The sequence below is a fragment of the Trichosurus vulpecula genome, chromosome 9 (assembly GCF_011100635.1).
Source record: "Trichosurus vulpecula isolate mTriVul1 chromosome 9, mTriVul1.pri, whole genome shotgun sequence".
Taxonomy (NCBI): Eukaryota; Metazoa; Chordata; class Mammalia; order Diprotodontia; family Phalangeridae; genus Trichosurus; species Trichosurus vulpecula.
In genome coordinates this window covers 11,641,013-11,661,874 of record NC_050581.1, presented here as the reverse complement: position 1 = coordinate 11,661,874, position 20,862 = coordinate 11,641,013, and the positions used below count along the sequence as shown (strand labels likewise).

General features: G+C 37.6%; 1 protein-coding gene across 1 annotated transcript in view; it reads right to left on the bottom strand.

The window, feature by feature from the left end:
• VPS13A (vacuolar protein sorting 13 homolog A) overlaps positions 1-20,862 on the bottom strand; it is a 349,059-nt gene that overhangs the window by 269,847 nt on the left and 58,350 nt on the right. The window contains exons 4-8 of the mRNA XM_036739209.1: positions 16,635-16,730; positions 16,265-16,366; positions 11,953-12,062; positions 11,385-11,444; positions 583-642 (exon numbers count right to left, since the gene is read on the bottom strand). Coding sequence (XP_036595104.1) covers positions 583-642; positions 11,385-11,444; positions 11,953-12,062; positions 16,265-16,366; positions 16,635-16,730 — 428 coding nt within the window. The remainder of the gene's footprint in view (positions 1-582; positions 643-11,384; positions 11,445-11,952; positions 12,063-16,264; positions 16,367-16,634; positions 16,731-20,862) is intronic.

The following is a 20,862-nucleotide window of genomic DNA, read 5'->3' as shown; positions in this document are numbered from 1 at the left end:
AGAAGGGAGGGCAGATGTGGGGAGAGGTAATCAAAAACAAAAACTTTCGAAAAGGGACAGGGTCAAGGGAGAAAATTCAATAAAGGGGATAGGTTAGGAAGGAGCAAAATATAGTTAGTCTTTCACAACATGAGTATTGTGGAAGGGTTTTACATAATGATACGCATGTGGCTTATGTTGAATTGCTTGCCTTCTTAGGGAGGGTGGATGGGGAGGGAAGAGGGGAGAGAATTTGGAACTCAAAGTTTTAAAAACAGATGTTCAAAAACAAAAAAAAAGTTTTTGCATGCAACTGGGAAATAAAATACACAGGCAATGAGCCATAGAAATTTATCTTGCCCTACAAGAAAGGAAGGGAAAAGGGGATGGAAGGGGAGTGGGGTGACAGAAGGGAGGGCTGACTGGGGAATGGGGCAACCAGAATATACGCCATCTTGGAGTGGGGGGGAGGGTAGAAATGGGGAGAAAATTTATAATTCAAACTCTTGTGAAAATCAATGCTGAAAACTAAATATATTAAATAAATTAAATAAATAAATTTAAAAAAAAAGAAAATGCAAATTAATATTGTCTATATTTTACCTTACAGAACACATTCTCGGCTGCATCATGTACACATGGCTTCCAATCTTGATCAGTTGTCTAAAAAAAGAAAAAGTCACAAGTGAAATCAAACTTTATCTAAGGGCTTAATAACAGTTTACATTTATAGCATTAAAACTATAAAATAGCTCTATCTACTTTTGCATGTATCTCACTTAATGCATGAAACAATCTATACTATATGTACTGAAATTATTAGCATTCCCACTTTACAGATGAGGAATCTGAGGCTTAAAGAGGTTAGGAAACTTGTCAGAGACAGCAGTCAAGTCATTACCAACCACACATAAATTAATCTAAGAAAAATAGCATTCAGAGAAAGTTCTAATCATCACTCTTCAGGGAGGTCAACTAGACAAGCCACAGGAAAATAGCAAACAGCACTTACACATTAAAAACAAGTTCAAAACTCGTTTAAGAAAAAACTTGAATGAACTACAGGTTCCAAGTGTCCATAAACAAGTCAACAATTCAGAAGTGAGGTCTTTCAGCTGTCAGCACTAAGAACTTGCAGTTGACAAGAAACAAAACAACTAAAACGAAAACTTGGAGAAGGCACTTGTTGGCTCAATGGTCTAAATCAGGGCTGTCCAACCTTAGGTTTTTATTAAAACAACAGACAATATATCGCGATTTGCCATTTTAGTGAGAGCTCTTTGGTAGCTAGGCTTCCTTTACTAAAGCATTTACGTAAATTCCTATGCTTGTAGGCAGCCGCATAAATCGCACAGCAGGTTGCATTTTGGACAGCCTTGGTCTAAATCCTCCTAATTTTCAATTCTGTTTCCCATTAGGATGCCATGGCAGGAACTCCTAGGCTTTGGTAATATGTGGACATCATTTTCTTCAGATTACACAGCTAATAAGTGGCTAAGCAAGACTAGAACTTCCATCTTTTGCTAAGCCCACTGACACTGTTATTTTTTAAACTGATATATGAGCATAAACTAAGAGCAGTACATGTGTAGCACTTAATTACTTTATGTTTTATTATAGCAAACTAAGATCATATGGGAACATCACTTAAACTTCTACAATAATGCTCCCTATTTTTAAAAATTCCTGGCTAGGTCACAATGTCCAATTTTAAATAAAGTGCAATTCCAGGGACAAAGTACCTACAAAAGTACCAAAGTACAAACGTCACTGAATCTGGAACCCAAAGAGCAAACCACTTCATGTGTCTATATTTTAGTTTATTAATCTTAGAACAGCTGGACTAGATGATCTCCAAGGTACTTTCTAATTCATTTTCAACGATCAGCATTCTTGCCATTTCTTTAAAAAAATAATTCTGGGCATTCACCTCAATTTCTTTATTTTTTTAAATAACAAATGATCACAAAATAGAACAAACACCCATGCCTTTGTAATAAGACAGATAAATGTTAACTATCATCTTCTTTGTCTCTTCTCCCAGCTCTGCTCCTGCCTTTTTGACCTTCACCACCGTGCCTCAACCACCTTCTCATCCTGGAAGATTCCTTCACCCTTGTAAGTCTTCTTCCACTGGTAAGTTTTTCATGGCATCTCCATTTTTTTTTTAAATGCAATTTATTTATTTAACATATTTGGTTTTCAGCATTGATTTTCACAACATTTTGAATTACAAATTTTCTCCCCATTTCTACCCTCCCCCCCACTCCAAGATGGCTTATATTCTGGTTGCCCTGTTCCCCATTCAGCCCTCCCTTCTGTCACCTCACTCCCCTCCCATCCCCTTTTCCCTTCCTTTCTTGTAGGGCAAGATAAATTTCTATGCCCCATTGCCTGTGTATCTTATTTTTTAGTTGCATACAAAAAGTTTTTTTGTTTTTGAACATCTGATTTTAAAGCTTTGAGTTCCAAATTCTCTCCCCTCTTCCCTTCCAACCCACCCTCCCTAAGAAGTCTAGCAATTCAACCTAGGCCACACATGTATCATTATGTATAACCCTTCCACAATACTCATGCTGTGAAAGGCTAACTACATTTTGCTCCTTCCCAACCCATCCCCCTTTATTGAGTTTTCTCCCTTGACCCTGTCCCCTTTCCAAAGTGTTTGTTTTGATTACCTCCACCCCCATCTGCCCTCCACTCCATCATCCCCCCCCCCCGCCTTTTATTTTTTTTTTATCTTCCTCCCTCTTCTTTCCTGTGGGGTAAGATACCCAACTGAGTATGTATGGTATTCCCCCTCAGGCCAAATCTGATGAGAGCAAGGTTCACTCATTCCCCCCTCACCTGCCCTCTCCCTTCCTCCCATAGAACTGCTTCCTCTTGCCACCTTTATGGGAGATAATCCACCCCATTCTATCTCTCCCTATCTCCCTCTCTCAGTATGTTACTCTCTCATCCCTTAATTTCATTTTATTTCTTTTAGATATCTTCCCTTCATCTTCAACTCACCCTGTGTCTGCTCTCTCTCTTTTACATATATATATATATATATAAGCACATATATATATATACACATACATACATATACACATAGATATATACATACATACACATTCACTTATATATATACATAAACATATATATACATACACATACACACACACACACACATATATATATATGTATATATATATATGCATATTCCCTTCAACTACCCTAATACTGAGGTCTCATGAATCATACTCATCATCTTTCCATGTAGGAATGTAAACAAAACAGTTCAACTTTAGTAAGTCCCTTGCAATTTCCGTTTCTTGATTATCTTTTCATGCTTCTCTTGATTCTTGTGTTTGAAAGTCAAATTTTCTATTCAGTTCTGGTCTTTTCACTGAGAAAGCTTGAAAGTCCTCTATTTTATTGAAAATCCATATTTTGCTTTGTAACATGATACTCAGTTTTGCTGGGTAGGTGATTCTAGGTTTTAATCCTAGCTCCATTGACCTCCGGAATATCGCATTCCAAGCCCTTCAATCTCAATGTATAAGCTGCCAGATCTTGGATTATTCTGATTGGGTTTCCACAATACTCAAATTGTTTCTTTCTGGCCGCTTGCAGTATTTTCTCCTTGATCTGGGAGCTCTGGAATTTGGCAACAATATTCCTAGGAGATTTCTTTTTGGGATCTATTTGAGGAGGCAATCGGTGGATTCTTTCAATTTCTATTTTGCCCTGTGGCTCTAGAATATCAGGGCAGTTCTCCTTGATAATTTCCTGAAAGATCGTATCTAGGCTCTTTTTTTGATCATGGCTTTCAGGTAGTCCAATAATTTTTAAATTATCTCTCCTGGATCTATTTTCCAGGTCAGTGGTTTTTCCAAGGAGATATTTCACATTGTCTTCCATTTTTTCATTCCTTTGGTTCTGTTTTATAATCTCCTGATTTCTCATAAAGTCACTGGCTTCCACTTGCTCCAATCTCATTTTTAAAGTAGTATTTTCTTCAGTGGTCTTTTGGACCTCCTTTTCCATTTGGCTAATTCTGCCTTTCAAGGCATTCTTCTCCTCATTGGCTTTTTGGAGCTCTTTTGCCATTTGAGTTAGTCTGTTTTTTAAGGTGTTTTTTTCTTCAGTGTATTTTTCAGTATTTTTTTGGGTCTCCTTTAGCAAGTCATTGACTTGTTTTTCATGGTTTTCTCGCATCCTTCTCATTTCTCTTCCCAATTTTTCCTCTACTTCTCTAACTTGCTTTTCCAAATCCTTTTTGAGTTCTTCTATGGCCTGGGGCCAGTTCATGTTTTTCTTGGAGGCTTTGGTTGTAGGCTCTATGACTTTGTTGTCTTCTTTAGGCTGTATGTTTTGGTCTTCTTTGTCACCAAAGAAAGAATCCAAAATCTGAGACTGAATCTGGGCGCGTTTTCGCTGCCTGGCCATATTCCCAACCAACTAACTTGACCCTTGAGTTTTTCAGTGGGGTATGACTGCTTGTAGACTAACGAGTTCTATGTTCTACGTTTGGGGGGGAGGTGTCAGCTCTGTCAGAGCCGCACTCCTCCTTCCCCAAGGACCCCCAGTCCAGACTGGGCTTAGATCTTCAGCAGGCTGTTGCACTCCTGCTCTGATCCGCCACTTAATTCCTCCCACCAGGTGGGCCTGGAGCCGGAAGTAACAACAGCTGTAGCTACCCCACCTCCGCTGCCCCCGGGGCTGGAAGCCGAACCGCAAACTCCTTCCACTCCTGCAGCTTTTCCCACTAACCTTCTCCGCAGTCTTTGGTGTTTGTGGGTCGAGGGGTCTGGTAACTGCCGCAGCTCACATATTCAGGGCGCTAGGGCCCCCTCCGCCCGGCTTCTGGTCTGGATCGTCCACGCCGCTCAGGCTGGGCTCTGCTCCACTCCGTTCCCAGCTCCCAGCTCCGTGTGGAATAGACCTCACCCAGAGACCATCCAGGCTGTCCTGGGCTGGAGCCCTGCTTCCCTCTGCTGTTCTGTGGGTTCTGCCGTTCTAGAATTGGTTCAGAGCCATTTTTATAGGTTTTTGGAGGGACTCGGGTACGGAGTTCACTCTAGTCCGTGCTTACCAGCCGCCATCTTGGCTCCACCCCCCATGGCACCTCCATTTTAAGGAAGGGCCCGGGTCAGTCATTCTTTACTCTTCTCCTCGTTCTACTCTTGACTCTACTCTCTGGACTTTGCCACCATGCCCCCTGCATACAATTTACTCCACCCTCACGCCCCACCCAAACACACACTTTTCAGCTCCTTTTTTATGTGCTGTCTTCCCCGATTACAATGTAAGCTCTGTGAGGCAAGGACAACTGCATGTTTTTCTTTCTGCTTGCACTTCTATTTCCACTGCCTAGCATAACAGTTAAGTGCTTAATAACTACTGCCAATTTTGTTCTTCCATTTTAACTTTCCACAAACTAGGGTTCAAAAATCATCCTTGTAATATCAGCATTAGTTCTATTTTCTTTTCCCTTCAGTTTCATTGGATGCCAAAGGATTATACACTTGATCCTGCAGGTAACAGGAAACCAAAGGCATTTATCAAGCCGGGGGGTGACATGTTAGATCTGAACTTCAAGAAAGTCACTTTGCCACAGTTAAGTAGAAGATGAACTGGAGAAGGAACATAACTGAGGGAGAAAAACTGGAGAGCTACTACAACTGTCCAAATGAGGGATGATGAATTCCTAAACTATTTTGCTAACTATGTCAATGGAGTGAAGAAAATGCATTTGAGGAATGCAGAGAAAGAAACTTTAAGATCTGGCAGCTGATGAGACATATGGAGGGAGAAAAAAAGAAGAGAGTTGAAGATGCCACCAAGGTTGCAAACACGGATGACTGGGAGAATGGTGCTCCTCTTAACAGTAAATACGGAAGTTCAAAAGTCGGGGGGGCAGGGTAGGGGAGGAAGAAAACTTTGCAGGGAAGATGACTATAATTCTGGAAATACTGAGTTTGATACGCTGACAGAATATCCAGGTCTAAATGTGCAATAGGCAATTGGAAAAATGTAGCTCAGGATAAACTAGGTCTGTATAACAGGATATGGGAACCATCTTCATAGAGATGATAATTGAACATAAGGCAGCTGGTGAGATAACCAAGTGAGAGACTATCGAAATAAAAAGATAAAGCCCGGGACAGAGTTTTGGAGGATATCCACAGTTAATAGGCACAACATGACAGGCACTCATGAACCATATTCTGTTACCAAACCTTTCAAAAGAGCAACTGCAACACATTGACCCTTATAATCTGGCTCCTATTCCTATTACTTTCCTGAAACTATTCCCCAAAAAGACAGAGGTTCTCCTAAGATATTTTCTAAATCTTCATCCTCCTTGACATTCTGAATCCAATACTATTTAGTACTCTGAAATGTTTTTCTCCCTTAATCTCCAAACAATGAACACTCTGGTACTCGTTTTTGACCAATACTGTCTCCTTAGCCAGGTCTTTTTACTTCCACTCTCTAAATTCAAGTATTATACAGAGTACTGTAATTGTAATTTTCTCCTGTCTATATACGATCTCTCTTCATATGTTCATCCATGCCATAACTAAAAATATTACTACTACACAGATTAACTCTCAATTCTATACCTCAATTCCAGAGCTCTGTCAAGTAACAAACTCAAAATTGCCACTAAAAACACAAGGTTGTCTTAACAGGATATCCAACTCATCACGTCTAAAAGCAAAATCATTATCTTCTGATAAAGCTGGCTATACCAGGCCTCTTCTCCCAGAGAGAAGAAAAGGACAAGAAATGAAAATAACAGCTAATGAATCAAAACCTCACACCAAAGAGCTATGTGTTAGGTCAAAATGATCACACTCGATCCATCTGAAGGTGGCTAGGATCTATGTATCATAGAATGGTGGCTTTGCAAAAGGATCCAGGTCCCTTTATCCTTATGAATAGAAAACAGTGCTTACCCTAGTCACATTAAACCACTTAGTATCAGTTTGTAGCACTGAGCAAAGCTGATCTCTGGGTTGAGATGACCAAATGAAGATTGAAACTTAGTATAATAATGAAGAGTTCTTATATGTCCTTTGACTGCAAATATAGCATCTCGCTTGCATACTTTAATAACCCCACAGTTAAGAACAGGGCAGTATATGTATGTTTGACGATTACCTTTATCTGAGTCTTTTTTAAAAGAATACAGATGTGCGTCTCATTTAGCAATCACTTACAACAAAATAATTTCAAGAAAGTGAGAAGAATTGAGAAAAATTCTAATCAATCATTGAACAAGTATCTGTTAAGGATTTACTAAGTGCTCGACACTGTGCTGGTTGGGTACACAAATACTAAGAAATAATCCCAGCTCTTAAAGAATCTACATCCTAAAGGGAAAGGCAATGAATACAATTAGGATAAATACAAAAAAGTAAGTGCAAACAAATATGGGGTAGCTGGGAGAAGGGGCACTAGCAGTTGGGAAAATCAGGAAAAATTCCATGTGTAAGTTGGTACTTGAGCTGTACTGTGAAGGAAGAAAGCAAGGAGAGAGCACATTTTAAGAACAGCGATCAGAGTGTGCAAAAGCTCTACCCCATGAAGCAGCAAGAGTAACAAAGAAAAGGACAGCTTGGCTGAGAACAAGAAGGAGAGTAACATATAATAAGGTTGGGACAGAAAGTCAAGAAAGTGGAGTGAGAGAAAGCGTTTTCGCCCAGTACACTCAGCACACTTTCTCCCCTACAATCCAGAAAAAGTACCAGTTCAAATTCTGATCAGGAAAGTCAAGAACAAGTCTAAGGGAGTCACTTTCCCAGCCCAGGGCAACTTAGGAAGACAGAGATCAACGGACATGGGGGCCAGACAGGAATGCAGGACAACAGCAGCAACGGGGACAGGAACATTCCAGCGCCTAAGTACAGAAGGGGACCTAAACAGAACACCAGGGCTAGAAATACAGGGGCAGAAAAGGATTCCGGGGAATCCATGAACTAGCACTGGGTACAGGAAAAGCTGCCGCTTAGTAGCTCTCTCACCCCATTACCCAGCTCCATATCACAGATCCAGGGCAGACTGAGCAAGGAACAAGTTCCAGAAACTTAGGTGTGTAGCTTCAAGCGTGGGAGCACAGTGGCAACTCCAATCTTTAGCCCAATATAAAAGTCTGCAGTAAAATAACCAGAGCAGGAGACAAATATCAAAGGGGAGTGAACAATTCAGTGACTACTAAATCTACAATTAGTTAACACTGACTGAGTCCAGGAGCATTCCACTGAACCTCAACCACACACAAGCCAAACGACCCAAGCCTGGGTCAGAAACTTGCAGAGCTAGGAGTAAGAGGGCAGCAAAGAGATTTCTCCCCAGACCACACCACTTTGGAAACAATGAAAACTTGTTAGGCCCCCAGACTAAGCTGTGAAAGCAGTATCAGGGGGCAGCTAGGTGGCGGCAGTGAGTAGAGCACCGGCCCTGGAGTCAAGAGGACCTGAGTTCAAATTTCACCTCTGACACTTGACATACTCACTAGCTGTGTGACCTTGGGCAAGTCCCTTAACCCCAATTGCCCCGCCTTACCCCCTTAAAAAAAAATGAAAAAAAGCAGTATCAGGGCATAAGAAGACAGAAACTCAGGCCAGACCAACCCATTCAGAAGTAAACAGAGCCGAATACTACATACATCCAAAATCAAGAAGGAGGTTGAGAGAGTGAGTAAACAAAAACAGGACCCAACCATAAAGAGCTACTATGATAACAGGGAAGCTCAAGGTTCAAATACAGAAGAAGAGAAAGACTCAAACGTCTACAAGCAAATCCTCAATGAAAAATGCAGATCAAACATAAGTCCAAGAAGAATTAAAGAAAAAAAGATTTTCCTTAAAAGAGCAAAAATTTGTTTTTAAAAACCAAATAAAGTGGTAGAGGAAAAAATGAGGCAAAAAAAGAAGTACACAAGAAAGTTAGGAAAACAATTTAGCCGCTTGGTAAAAGAAGTAGGAAACTTTACGGAAGAAAATAACACCTTAACCAAATGATGCCATGAGACATTAAGAAATAATGAAACAAAGTCAAAAGACTCAAGAAAAAAAAAAGAAATGTTGAATATCTCATACAAAAAATAACAGACCTAGAAAACAGATCAAAGAAAGATAATTTTAAAATCAGGATTACCTAAAACCCCAGAACCAAAAAAACAGCTTAGACATCATATTTCAATAAATTATAAAGGAATTATAAATTATAAAAGATAGCTCAGAATCAGCAAGCAGAGTAGAAACAAAATTCACTGATCATTTCCTAGAAGACACCCCAAAATGAAAACTCCCAGGAATGATACATCCAAAATCCACAGCACCCAGATCAAGGAGAAAATACTGGAAGCAGCCAGAAAGAAAGCATACAAATACCACAGAGCCACAGTCAGGATCACACACATTTAGGAGCCACCACTATAAAGCACTGGAGAACTTAGAATGATAGGACAGAAAGGAAAAGATCTGGAATTTCAACCAAGAATAACTTGCCTAGCAAAACTGATTATAATCTTGCTGGAAGGAAAAAAAATGGGTCCTTAATGAAATAGAAGAACTTTAAAGCATTCCTGAAGAGAAGAGCTGAATAAAAAATATGATATTCAAATACAGGACTCAAAAGAAACATAAAAAGGTAAATATGAGTAATAAATCATAAGGGACTAAGCAAGGTTAAACTGTTTATATTTTTATATGAGGAGATAATATACGCAACCCCTCAAAATTTTATTAGCAAGAGAAGTCTTAGAGAGACTCTAATTAGAGACATCAAGCAAAATGAGGACTGAGAAAAAGACCATTAGCTTTGGGAATTAAGAGATAATTGCACATACTTATATTAAAGTTGATCAGTTCTTGGTGAAAGTGACCATGAAAGTTATTATGTGTCTGCCATATGAATTTTTATATGACAAACTATAAATAAAACTGAATAACACATTTGCAGCATCTAAATGAACTTGGTCACCTATGAATATGTTAGGAAATATTAGGCTTCAGTAATTTCTAAGAATGAAAAAAGCACTATCTTTAGAAACTAATATTTGTTCTTCCAATAAAAGAGGCAATACCACAAGAAAGTAGTTAGGAAGACATGGGGTCAAGCCGCATCTCTTGCCCTATACTGGCTGTGTGACCCTGGGCAGGTCCCTTCACCTGTCAGTGCCTCAGGGCAATGTGTCTAAGGCTCAAAATTATGGACAAAGTGATGATTTGGAGGCAAGGAGTAAGTTCTTTAACAGGAACCCCTGATATCAATGAAATCACAAGTCCAGCACGCACTAAAAAAAAGAAAACTTTTGCCATTTCTGTAAGGTACAAAGCTTATGTACGGACAAGTTCATAAACATCACCTCAATTTGAGAGACAAGGAAAAAATAGCTATTAAAATATTGCCTGTATATATGAAATATAAAAGCTAACAGTATTTGAAAATATTTCTAGTCAAGAAAACCTACGGGGTTGATAAAGAGAATGAACAATCCATGAAATTTAGTATCAGCAAATATTTATATAACTAAATTGACTATGTGACAGCTACATAACCATGCACAGCAGTGATAAATGAAATCTGCAGAAAATCCAAAAAATATATCATTAACATCATTGTTTGAATGATATCTCTCTGTAGTAAATTTAGCTATATAGAAACCTTTGGCAGAAAGGACTTCAAAGGCATATCAAAATACTTTATATCTGTAAAGCTTCCAAATAGTTTTTAAATATTTATTTTATGCAATACTTAATTACAAACATAACTACTTTATCATTAATGGTTGTGGTACTTCTCTAAGACTGCATAACAATCCCAAGCCCCTTAATAATTTCTGACTCATGTTTTTTGCTTCAACACATTTCTATAATTATATGAATCTAATTATATTATGCTTGCCAAGCTTCTGCATCATACAATGACAATGTTTATTCTCCTCTTGAATATGCACTGCTAAACAACCAGCAGATTTCCATGTAGCCCTAAGGATATTCAATAATTTTTTTTTTTAAATCGATCACATAAAACATTCTCCCTTGAAAAATTCAGTTGAAATTTAGTTGAAATCTATGGCTTACACACTTTAAAATGTTTATATTTAACAGGTAATCCGTAGAAATACAATGATGGAATTATAGAATGTAAATAGGATAGTAAAATAAAACTTTTTCTTTCTCTTAATAACTTCTGAAAACTAGCATTACATCGGCTTCATTCTTAAATGACGGTTTCCATATTCTTCTGTATATTTGAAGTAGTTTGATAATCCTATATCCAATTTCAGATTTTGGCAGGTAAGGGCAGGGAGTAATCAGCATATTAGAATATTTTTAGGTGTTTGCATAGTTGTGTTAAGCAGTTAAAAATCAATCTGCTTATCTTTTCTAAAAACAAAGTACCTCCATGCTGAAATTCTGAAGAGATATCCCACATGACAATGGGTTTTTTCGATTTGTAACCTGAAAAAAAAAATTAATAATGCAAAGGAAAATTTTAATTTTAAGGAAGTATTCAACATGTTCACATTTTAAATATTGTCTACTTTTTACTGCTTTACAATACCTTTTTTAAAAAAAATACGACACCACTGCATTTGATTAGGGCCTTGTCGTTTTCAGATGCTTTCAAATTCACTATCCCACTTATTTCTGAGAAATGTAGATATTATCCCCATTTACAGATAAAGTTAGAAGATTTGCCCAAAGTCAGACGACTAACCAAGAGGCAAAGCCAGTACTCAAACACAGATCTTGACTCTTAGGCCAGTTGTACTTCTAAAAGGTGAATATGACACTCTTTAAGAATATTTAAAACTTCTTGCAGCTGCTCAATTTACAACCATAATGATGATAAAAGCATTTTAGAATAACTAGAATATAAAATGAGAAACAAAGTCCCCCATTATTATAAATTACAAATGATAGCTATAATTGTTCAATGTAAAGGCAAACCTATAGAAATACTTACATCATCTTCATATCGGACATGGATGTTAGAAATTTTTAACTGAAGATTTTTTATTATCTGTGCGATTAGCTTTTCTGAAAAAGTATCCTGTTTCTCTTGTTGTGGATTTTCTATAAAATGCAAACAAAAACATTTTTAGTTTGAGAGAAAAATGCAGCTTAGAAAAATTCATATGCTGATTAAACTATGACAAACTTACATGAAGACTTACATGAAGGTCACTAAATACATATATCACATATCCACATTACTCAAATGTTAAAACCAAGAAATAATAAATACATAACTAAGTCCTTCATAATAAACTGTTAACGGAGAGAGAGTGTGTGTGTGTCTGTGTGCGTGTTGTATGCACATACCTTTTTTTTTTACACACATGTGTTTTTAAAGAAAACTGTGGCCTGGCAAAGAATTAGAGCTACAGATCAAATTTAGAATAGGCAAAATATGGAGCATCTGTATTTAGCATCTAAGGAATTAAGAGTCTGGTATGTTTTATACTATCAGTATAGCATTTGTATTTTCTTATTTAACTTGAATAATTTTGATACTGAATGTGATACTTTCCCTGCATGACTAATGTAATGTGATATGTTTAGCTATCAAAGAACAAAACACACTCAGATTCAAAGTATCCCTATGTGGCTAAGGCGTTAATAACTATGTAAATAAAAGGCTTAGTTACACTAAATTTTACATGGGATTATAGATTTAAAGTTGGAGGAGCCTGAGAAACCACTTAGTCCATCACCTTGGTTTCATGTAGAGTACACGTAGACATACACCACAAAGTGAGGCCCAAAAAGTTTACCCAACCTATCTGTAAGGGTAAGTCACAGCTGTGTGTGTCTGCAACAGTATCTTAACTCAGATCTTCCTGACTCCCAGTCCAGAGACCTTTCCATTATGTCGTGCTGCCTATTTTATCATAGATAATAAAATTTTTAGAGCTGGAAGGGACCTTGGGGATCATCTAGTATAATACTCCTCCATTCCCTGCCACGATTTCACAGATGAGGACACTGAGGTCCAAAAATACAAAGTCAAAGTTTTTCTTAACTTTCTCCATAAATTGAAACGGCAAAGTAAAGCAGAAAACAGGCATCAGAAGAAGTCTGAGATAATTAACGGCTCCATGTGGGTGTCCTATACCTAGAAAACAGGGACTCTAGCCTAGTGAAACACTAGTAACTGGGAAAAGGGGAAAATTTTACAGCTCAGGAATTTAAGAGAGCAAGACTTAGAGAAACAAGATTAAAAATTTTGCTTATTCAGTGATGAAGCATATATGTAGAAAGAGACTGACTAGAGATAGAAGCAAAGATGGAACTAAGATATGAGGCAAAAAGAAAGTACTAAGAGAAGAGACATTAAAAAAAAGTTCTATGGATGGAGGATAGAATCAGAGTTCAGGTGACTTAAAAGGAGGAGTTTCAATCTTGCACAAAGGAGTGGACTTGAGGACCTGTAAGGAAGGGCTAAATAGATCCTTCAGGAATCAGAGACAAAACTAACCAATACGAAAACCTTAGAACAACAGCCAACCTAAGAGTTAAACTGCCTTAAAAAAAAAAAAAGCTAAGTAATGATACTGTGAACCAATAAGTCACCTAGCTAAATATTCTCAAATAGTTATTTAGCCCCTACCTACAGACAGGATAATATAAGAGGCCTGACTGATACATATAGATATGATGTTATCATACAGACATATAGATAGATAACAATACAAGTTAGCTTTGCTAAATAAAAAAATAAGTAGTAAAAATATTAAGTTTTACAAGAATTCAAAGAGAGCAGTAATCACTAAGGGTTGAGATGTTTGAGGAAAACGTCATAAAAAGGCAAAATTTGTTCAAGATTTGTTAAAAAATATAGGACTTAAATAAGTAGAGACCTAGGGAGGACATTACAAGTAGGATAAATGTGAGCAAAGTTATAAAAAAGTTGGCATGTGAGACTGGGGAATGTTGACCAGCAGACAAGCTCAATCGTAGAAGAACATTTACATGGGGAAGGAGACAGAACTATTACTGGAATGGTAGGCAAAGGTCAGATTGTAGAGGAACTCTGAAAACCAGATTAAGGGTTTAAGTTTTAATCTGGACCTAATGAGAAGCCACTACAGGTCTTTAAGAAATAGGGATGGAAGCATGAAAAAACGTTTTTATGAAGACAAATCAACAATGTATAAGGAAGAGTTGGAGGTAAAAAGAGTACAGAAACAGTAATAAAAAGGTCAGTTAGGATTCACTATAATAGACACGAAACAGTGATGGGCTTGACTGTGGCAGCAACAGTAGGAATGGAAATTAAAAGGGCAGACAAATTACTAAGATTTGGTGATGCCTAGATCTGGAGATGCTGAGGCAATTAAAGATGAGCTTTATGTCCTGCTGAACTATGAACTATTCTCTGAGACAGAGAAGTGTGAGAGGAAAGTAAATAGTTCTACAGCCAAGGTTGTGACCTTCTGTCATGGATTCCTCTTCAGAATAATGTTTTTAAAGGCATAAAATAAAATGCATAAGATTACCAAGGAAATCAATTATGCTAAAATATAGTTTATTTTTTTAATTCACATGTCCTCAGTCAAGAACAGTAAAGTGAGTGCAGTTTTAGACATCAAATTTCAAGTGACAGTCAATGAAGAAATATAATGAATGAGAAGTCAGAAATGAAGAACTGAAGATTAAAACAAAAAAAATGAAGACAAAGATTCAGGAATCATCCACGTATAAACAGTTGAAAACCGTATAGTTTTTACTCCCAAGATTTCTCCTCATTGTAGTAGTCATGTACTTGAACTAGAAAAAAAAAAGTTAGCTAACAATATCCCAGCAGCATTACTGAAGGTCACCCTGTACAAATACCATAGAGTATCCTAAAGATCTGCCCCACCTTCCAGGGCCTACCACTATGAACAGTAGGCATTTAATCAATGTCCAATGCATGAATGAATCCCTCAGCCAAAGGGAAAGAAAAGTGAATTCCTGACATATATCATGATAATGGCAGAAACGAAACATATAGCAACAATATGCTCCACTTGCCCAGACATCTGTTGAAATTTTCATTCACCTGGGTACCTAATCAATTCTTGACTGGCTGGCAATTTAATCTCTCAGAAAAGTGAGGAAGAAGTATTACAATTTAACTGGTGAACATAATCCTAACTCACAAGAATAAGAGATTAAATAAGTAGAAGTGATGGCCACTTTCTTCCAAAGTTTCTATGTCAATCATCAACTAATCAATGAACACTTACTAAGCAGCTACTATGTGCCAGGCACTGTGCTAAGCACCAAGGATACAAAAACGAGGTAAGACAGTCCCTGCCTTCAAAGAGCTTGCAATCTATTCTCTTAAAAGTTTATGATATCCAAAATGGGGTATGCAAGATAGAGTCAGATATATACACTGGATTGTAAGAAATTAGATTTCCAAAAGTTCTAAGAAATGTCAGATATGATCCTATACCTTAAAATCTAAAAAGGAAAGATCTTCAAAAGAACAGAGGTTCTCAAAAACAAAACTATGATGAAATACACTATTGTTCTCAATGAAGAATAAAAGTGGGAGGCATGTGAAAAGATAAAAGTGGGTGCAAAAATTAGATCTCTGATGAACTCTAATTTTTTAAATGATACGTAAAATAAGACTGAGTGAGGGTCATGTGACTAAGGAAAAATGCAAAACTTTGGCAGGATCCTATAAGAATGAATAGCATCAGGAATTAAAATACAAAAGACCACAAAAAGGTCTACTTTAGTTATATTCAGAACAAGAAGACAAGGCAAAAGTAAGTCCATTGCTTGGGAAAGGTGTGTTAACAAACAACAAAAAGCAGAACACCTGACCCCTATTTTGCTTCATTTTCTCAATTAAAGAAAATGCACTTTACATCAAAAAGGTAGAATGAACATGTCTAAAAAATATCTGAAGCACAAATTAGTTAAGGAAGGATGGTGAGAAACTGGGGTCGGCCCAAATTGGGGTGATCAGAATGGGAAAAGGACTCAAGGCTGTTCTAAACGCACTGAAAGAACTAGAGATGTCAACCTGAAAAAAAGAAAATTCTTCACAAGGGGAGGAGAGAGAAACATGACATTCAAATATCTGAAGAGCAATTATGTCAAAGATTTGTTCTGATTAGCCACAGAAGGCAGAACCACAATCAATGGGTACAAGTTGCAAAAAACACTTGGTGTGCCATAAAGACAAATTACTTGATTAGAGATGCTCCCAACCCAAGAATAAACAGCTACCTTCCATTTTTTTCTGTTTAAATAGGCTTTGCAGCTTTTCTTACCTTTATTTGCCATTTTCTGTTTTGCATCTTCTATTCTCTTTAGTTCACTCAGTTTCATATCTAAGAGAGATTTCTCTTCTTTTTCTGCATCATATTTCAAAGCTACATGAAATAAAAAGATTAAAATAAAATGAGCCATTCAGTGTTTAATCTTAAAACCTCTTTATGTAATTACTGGTAAAAACAATAAACGTTGAAGTGCGTTTTTAAAAAAGAACTTATCTAGTCATTTTAAAAACACAAAGCTGTGACATAGCACATCCCAATAAGGTAATTATGTTAAATATAAATATCAAATAAAAAACATTTTTCATCCATTCAAAACAGTCCATTTAAATTATACTTTTTTTTTCCTTAAAATAAAACTTACTGGTTGAAGGCACTACAAGTAAGTAAATTCCATCCAATACTGCCTCAACTGGCTGAGTGTAAAGGTTTGTCCACGGAATCACAAGATCAAGTTTGCCTACACAGAAAACAAAACAACATAACTTTAAACAAACCATTTTCAAAATATCATAAAATATTTGTCAGGATGAGATAAAACTATTTCCTAAATGAGTGGGATTTTTAAATCTGTTGTGTAATTCTCTATAGGTACTATTTTGAGCATATTATTAGTTAACATAATTAATTCCAACCCCAAATACATTATTCTCCTTCCCTAGTAATCACCTATTTCCATTCCATTTTCCACTTCTTATGCTAAGGTAGGGAAAGGAATTTTGTAGTTACTAAATATGACTACGTATAGGAATTAAGCAATCATTTAGTATACTTCCTCTCTCCAGTAATTACGCATAATATATATATATATATAATGTATACACACACAAATATATATATATGTGTGTATACACATACACACATATATGCATGTCTCTGTATATACATATGTATAAATATATATGAATATGTAGCTATATATACGGATATCTATAATACCATTGACTCAGTCCCAAGTGACTTACTTAAAGCGCAAGGCCAACCATGTCACCCTCACTACTTGGTAAACTCCAGTGGCTGCCTATCATCTCCAGGATCAAATACAAAATCTTGCTCTGAAAGCCCTTCATAACCTGGCCACCCCAAACCTCCAGCAACTTCCCAGTCTTCTTACACCTTATTCTCCAACACATACTCTTCAATCCAGTGATACTGGATGTTCAATCACATTCAATTCCTCATGATCCCATGGACCATACTGTACATGGGGTTTTCTTGGCAAAGATAGTGGAGTGGTTTGCCATTTCCTTCTCCAATGGATTAAGGCAAAGAGAAGTTAAGTGACTTGCTCAGGGTCACACAGCTGTCTGAAGCAAGATTTACACTCAAATCTTCCTGACTCCAGGTTCACGGATTGTAACGGCAAGCAGGGTGGGACTTTTTGCTGTTTTTTGTTTTGGAGTACTTCTCAGCATTAAGGCAATCAAGTGCCTTTGGGTCTTGCCTTTGTTTCAATCAAGAGTCTTTAAACGAATCAGGAGTCTTTGATGACCTGCTTTAGTCACTGGAAGGCCTAGGTCACATGGGTTTGAGTCACATGGTTGCGAAGCCCTCTGACCCTGAAGAAGTGTATATATACTCTGAGGTTAGCATTTTGTTTGGGGCTCACTCATTGGAAGAGTGTCATGTAGAGACTCTGAGCGGCCCTTGGAGCTTCCCCCCCATCCCCTGCTTTGAAAATCCAGATGCTGGTGCTTTTCTCTGTAGTAACTATGTATGTAATGTCTTGGTCAGACAGACAGAAGTCTGTCCGCTGATTTGTGTTTATTTGCTATGTTTATATAATTTCTACTTGTAATTTTTGTTTGTATTCTCTTTGAAGTTCAGGGTGCTGGCTTTTCCCCCTGAAGTAAGTGAATGATATCTGTGTGTTTAATTAAAAGTGAGATTGTTAACCCCATAAAGTTGCTTTCCTTAGAAAAGCAGATCAAAGAACCTGTGCTAGCAGCCCTCCTGTGTACTGGTGTTACTGGCCTTACAGAACCACAGTAGTGGCAAGTAGCACTGTTGTTACAGGGCTCTAAACACTGAGCCTCCTAGCAAACAAAGTGACTTGCCCGAGGTCACATGGCTAATGTCTGAGGACAGATTTGAAATCAGGAATTCCTGACTCCAAGGCCAGCACTATCCACTAAGTCATCCAGCTGCCTCTTTCCTCTTCCACAAACAAGATACTCCATCTCTTAGTTTTGGGTATTTTCTCTGGCTGTCCTCCACGCTTGGAATGCTCTCCCCTCCTTATCTCCAACCACTAGTCTCTCATGCTTCCTTTAAGTCTTAAATAAAATCCTGATCTTCTACAGGAAACCTTTCCAAACCCCCCTTAATTCTAGTGCCTTGCCTCTTTTAAATATTTCTTATTTACTTTATATAAAGTGTGGAGGGAATTCTGATTTATATAATAATCAACATATGTGTAATAAATATAATAACAGATTAGATTTTTCAGACCTCTTTCTCTTGTGAGAGAGCTCAAAATGCAGCTCAGCCTGATCAAACCTTGACAAGGCTCACAATCACTGGTGCCCTTCTGCCTCTGTATCTGAAGTACAAGAGATCAAAGGCAGAGCCTGTTCCTGTCACAGAACTCTGGTCCCGTGACCCGCCAAGTAACAACCCCCAAAGACTCAAGCAACATTGCTCCCACAGGACTCCAGAATTGTTGGATTGTCTTCCATTTGTGGGTTTGTCATGGGAAACCACTCAAGCTCTGGGAATGATTGTTTGTATTACACCTTGCCCCTCCTTTCCCACTTGCAATTTATGTATATAATCTGTCTTCACTTCAGCAAGGCGGAATTGTGATCCAGAGAATTCCTGATTCGCAAATCTGTTCCTCATAATGAAACTAATTAATCGAACAGCTACCTGATTACTGACACGTTGTCTCTGGCCTGCTGTTTCGTCCCTCTCAGGTTGGAGAATGGCTCAGTAAAGTCCTGTTAATAGTAGTTTGTCTGTACGTATTTGCTTGTCTGGTGTTTCCCCCACTATTATGAGTCCTTTGAGAGCAATAAACATCCTTTGTCTTTTTTTTGTATCCCCCACACTTAGCATTGGCCTGGAACATGGTAGGCACTTATTGGCTAACTACAAATGGGAAAAAACAATAATGTCTCTTTTCCCTCATTCTGTGGCTCATACTTCTAGAAATGTAAGTTATACCACTGAAACAAAAGAACAGAATCAGTAGTATAAGCACAGGCAAAGAGGAGAAGAATTATCCCTTTCTGCAGACGGCATGATGGCATACTTAGAAACTTTTCAAATCAAGGCACTGAGATGATTAATAGCTTAATTAAAAGTAGAATACAAATGTTTTAAAACTAGTATTTCTATATATTATTTACCAGAATTAGAAACATCAAATATTGTGTTTGTTATTCTTCCTTACAAGTGGGTTACTGTTATCCATCACTCTCTTTTCTTTATTTTAACCTTTTTCTTTCCCAGTCCACCTAAGAATGTAGTACTACTTGATCCTTCCATCCCCATATCAAACCACTCTTCTGTTTCAGTATGTTGTGCTCCTTTCAAAGAAGTACTCCCTTTTTATTCCCTTATTTCTTGCCTCTTCTAGGACTCTCTATAATCTATTCCCAGTAATGCTATTTCTCCATGAATGTAGCAAGGTATAATGTAAAGCGTTTTCTATCCCTTGGGTGTAAAACATGATAAATGTTTTTTGTCTTTTTTCTCACTTTATCTCTTTCGATGTCATGTCATCTTCCTTCTTAACCTACAAATCCCTTTTCTATCCTAGGTTGTACCTTCACAAATACACAACTGTTTACTCTCTCCTGAAGGGCGTTAGTAACAAAAACTATGACCTTGTCTTGCAGAGGCTGACCTCAAAAATTCAAAGGCAGGACTCCACCTAGTAGGGTTCACTGTCAAACCCTTGTCCTACCTATCCACTCCCTTGGTTCTGAGGAGTCTGTAATGGCAAGCAAGGTGGGATTTTTTGTTGTCTTTTATTTTGGAGTGCTTCTCAGCACTAAGGCAATTAAGTGCCTTTGATGAGTCTTGCCTTTGTTTGAATCAAGAGTCACTGATTGGAAACAATATATATGATGTGGCACTAGTCATGTTTAGAGATTTTTCCCAGACCCTTTTGCTAAGTAGATGCTAAGCCTCAGGCTCACACCCTTTTGCTAAGTAGGCACTAAGCCCCAGGGCTCTGAACAGGGTATATATATGCTCTGACCTTAGTATTTTGTTTTGGGGCTCACTCACTGGAAGAACATTCCTGTGATTTAGCCAGATGAGACTCTGGGTAGCCGTTACGGAGCCCCCTAGCTTTGAAAACCCAAATGTTGATGTTTCTCTTGAAACTATGTATGTATTGCTAAGGTCAGACAGTTAGAATCCTGTCTGTTAATTTGTGTTTTTTTTTTTTTCTGTTTGTGATTTCTGTTTGTTTTGCTCTGAAGTTCAGGGTGCTGACTTTTTCCCCTGAACTAAAAAATGATATAAGTATGTTTAATTAAAGTAAGATTGTTAACCCCTTAAGTTGCTTTCCTTAGAAAAGCAGATCAAAGAACCTGTACTGGCAGCCCTCCTATTTGCTGGTGTTATTGGCCTTACAGAGC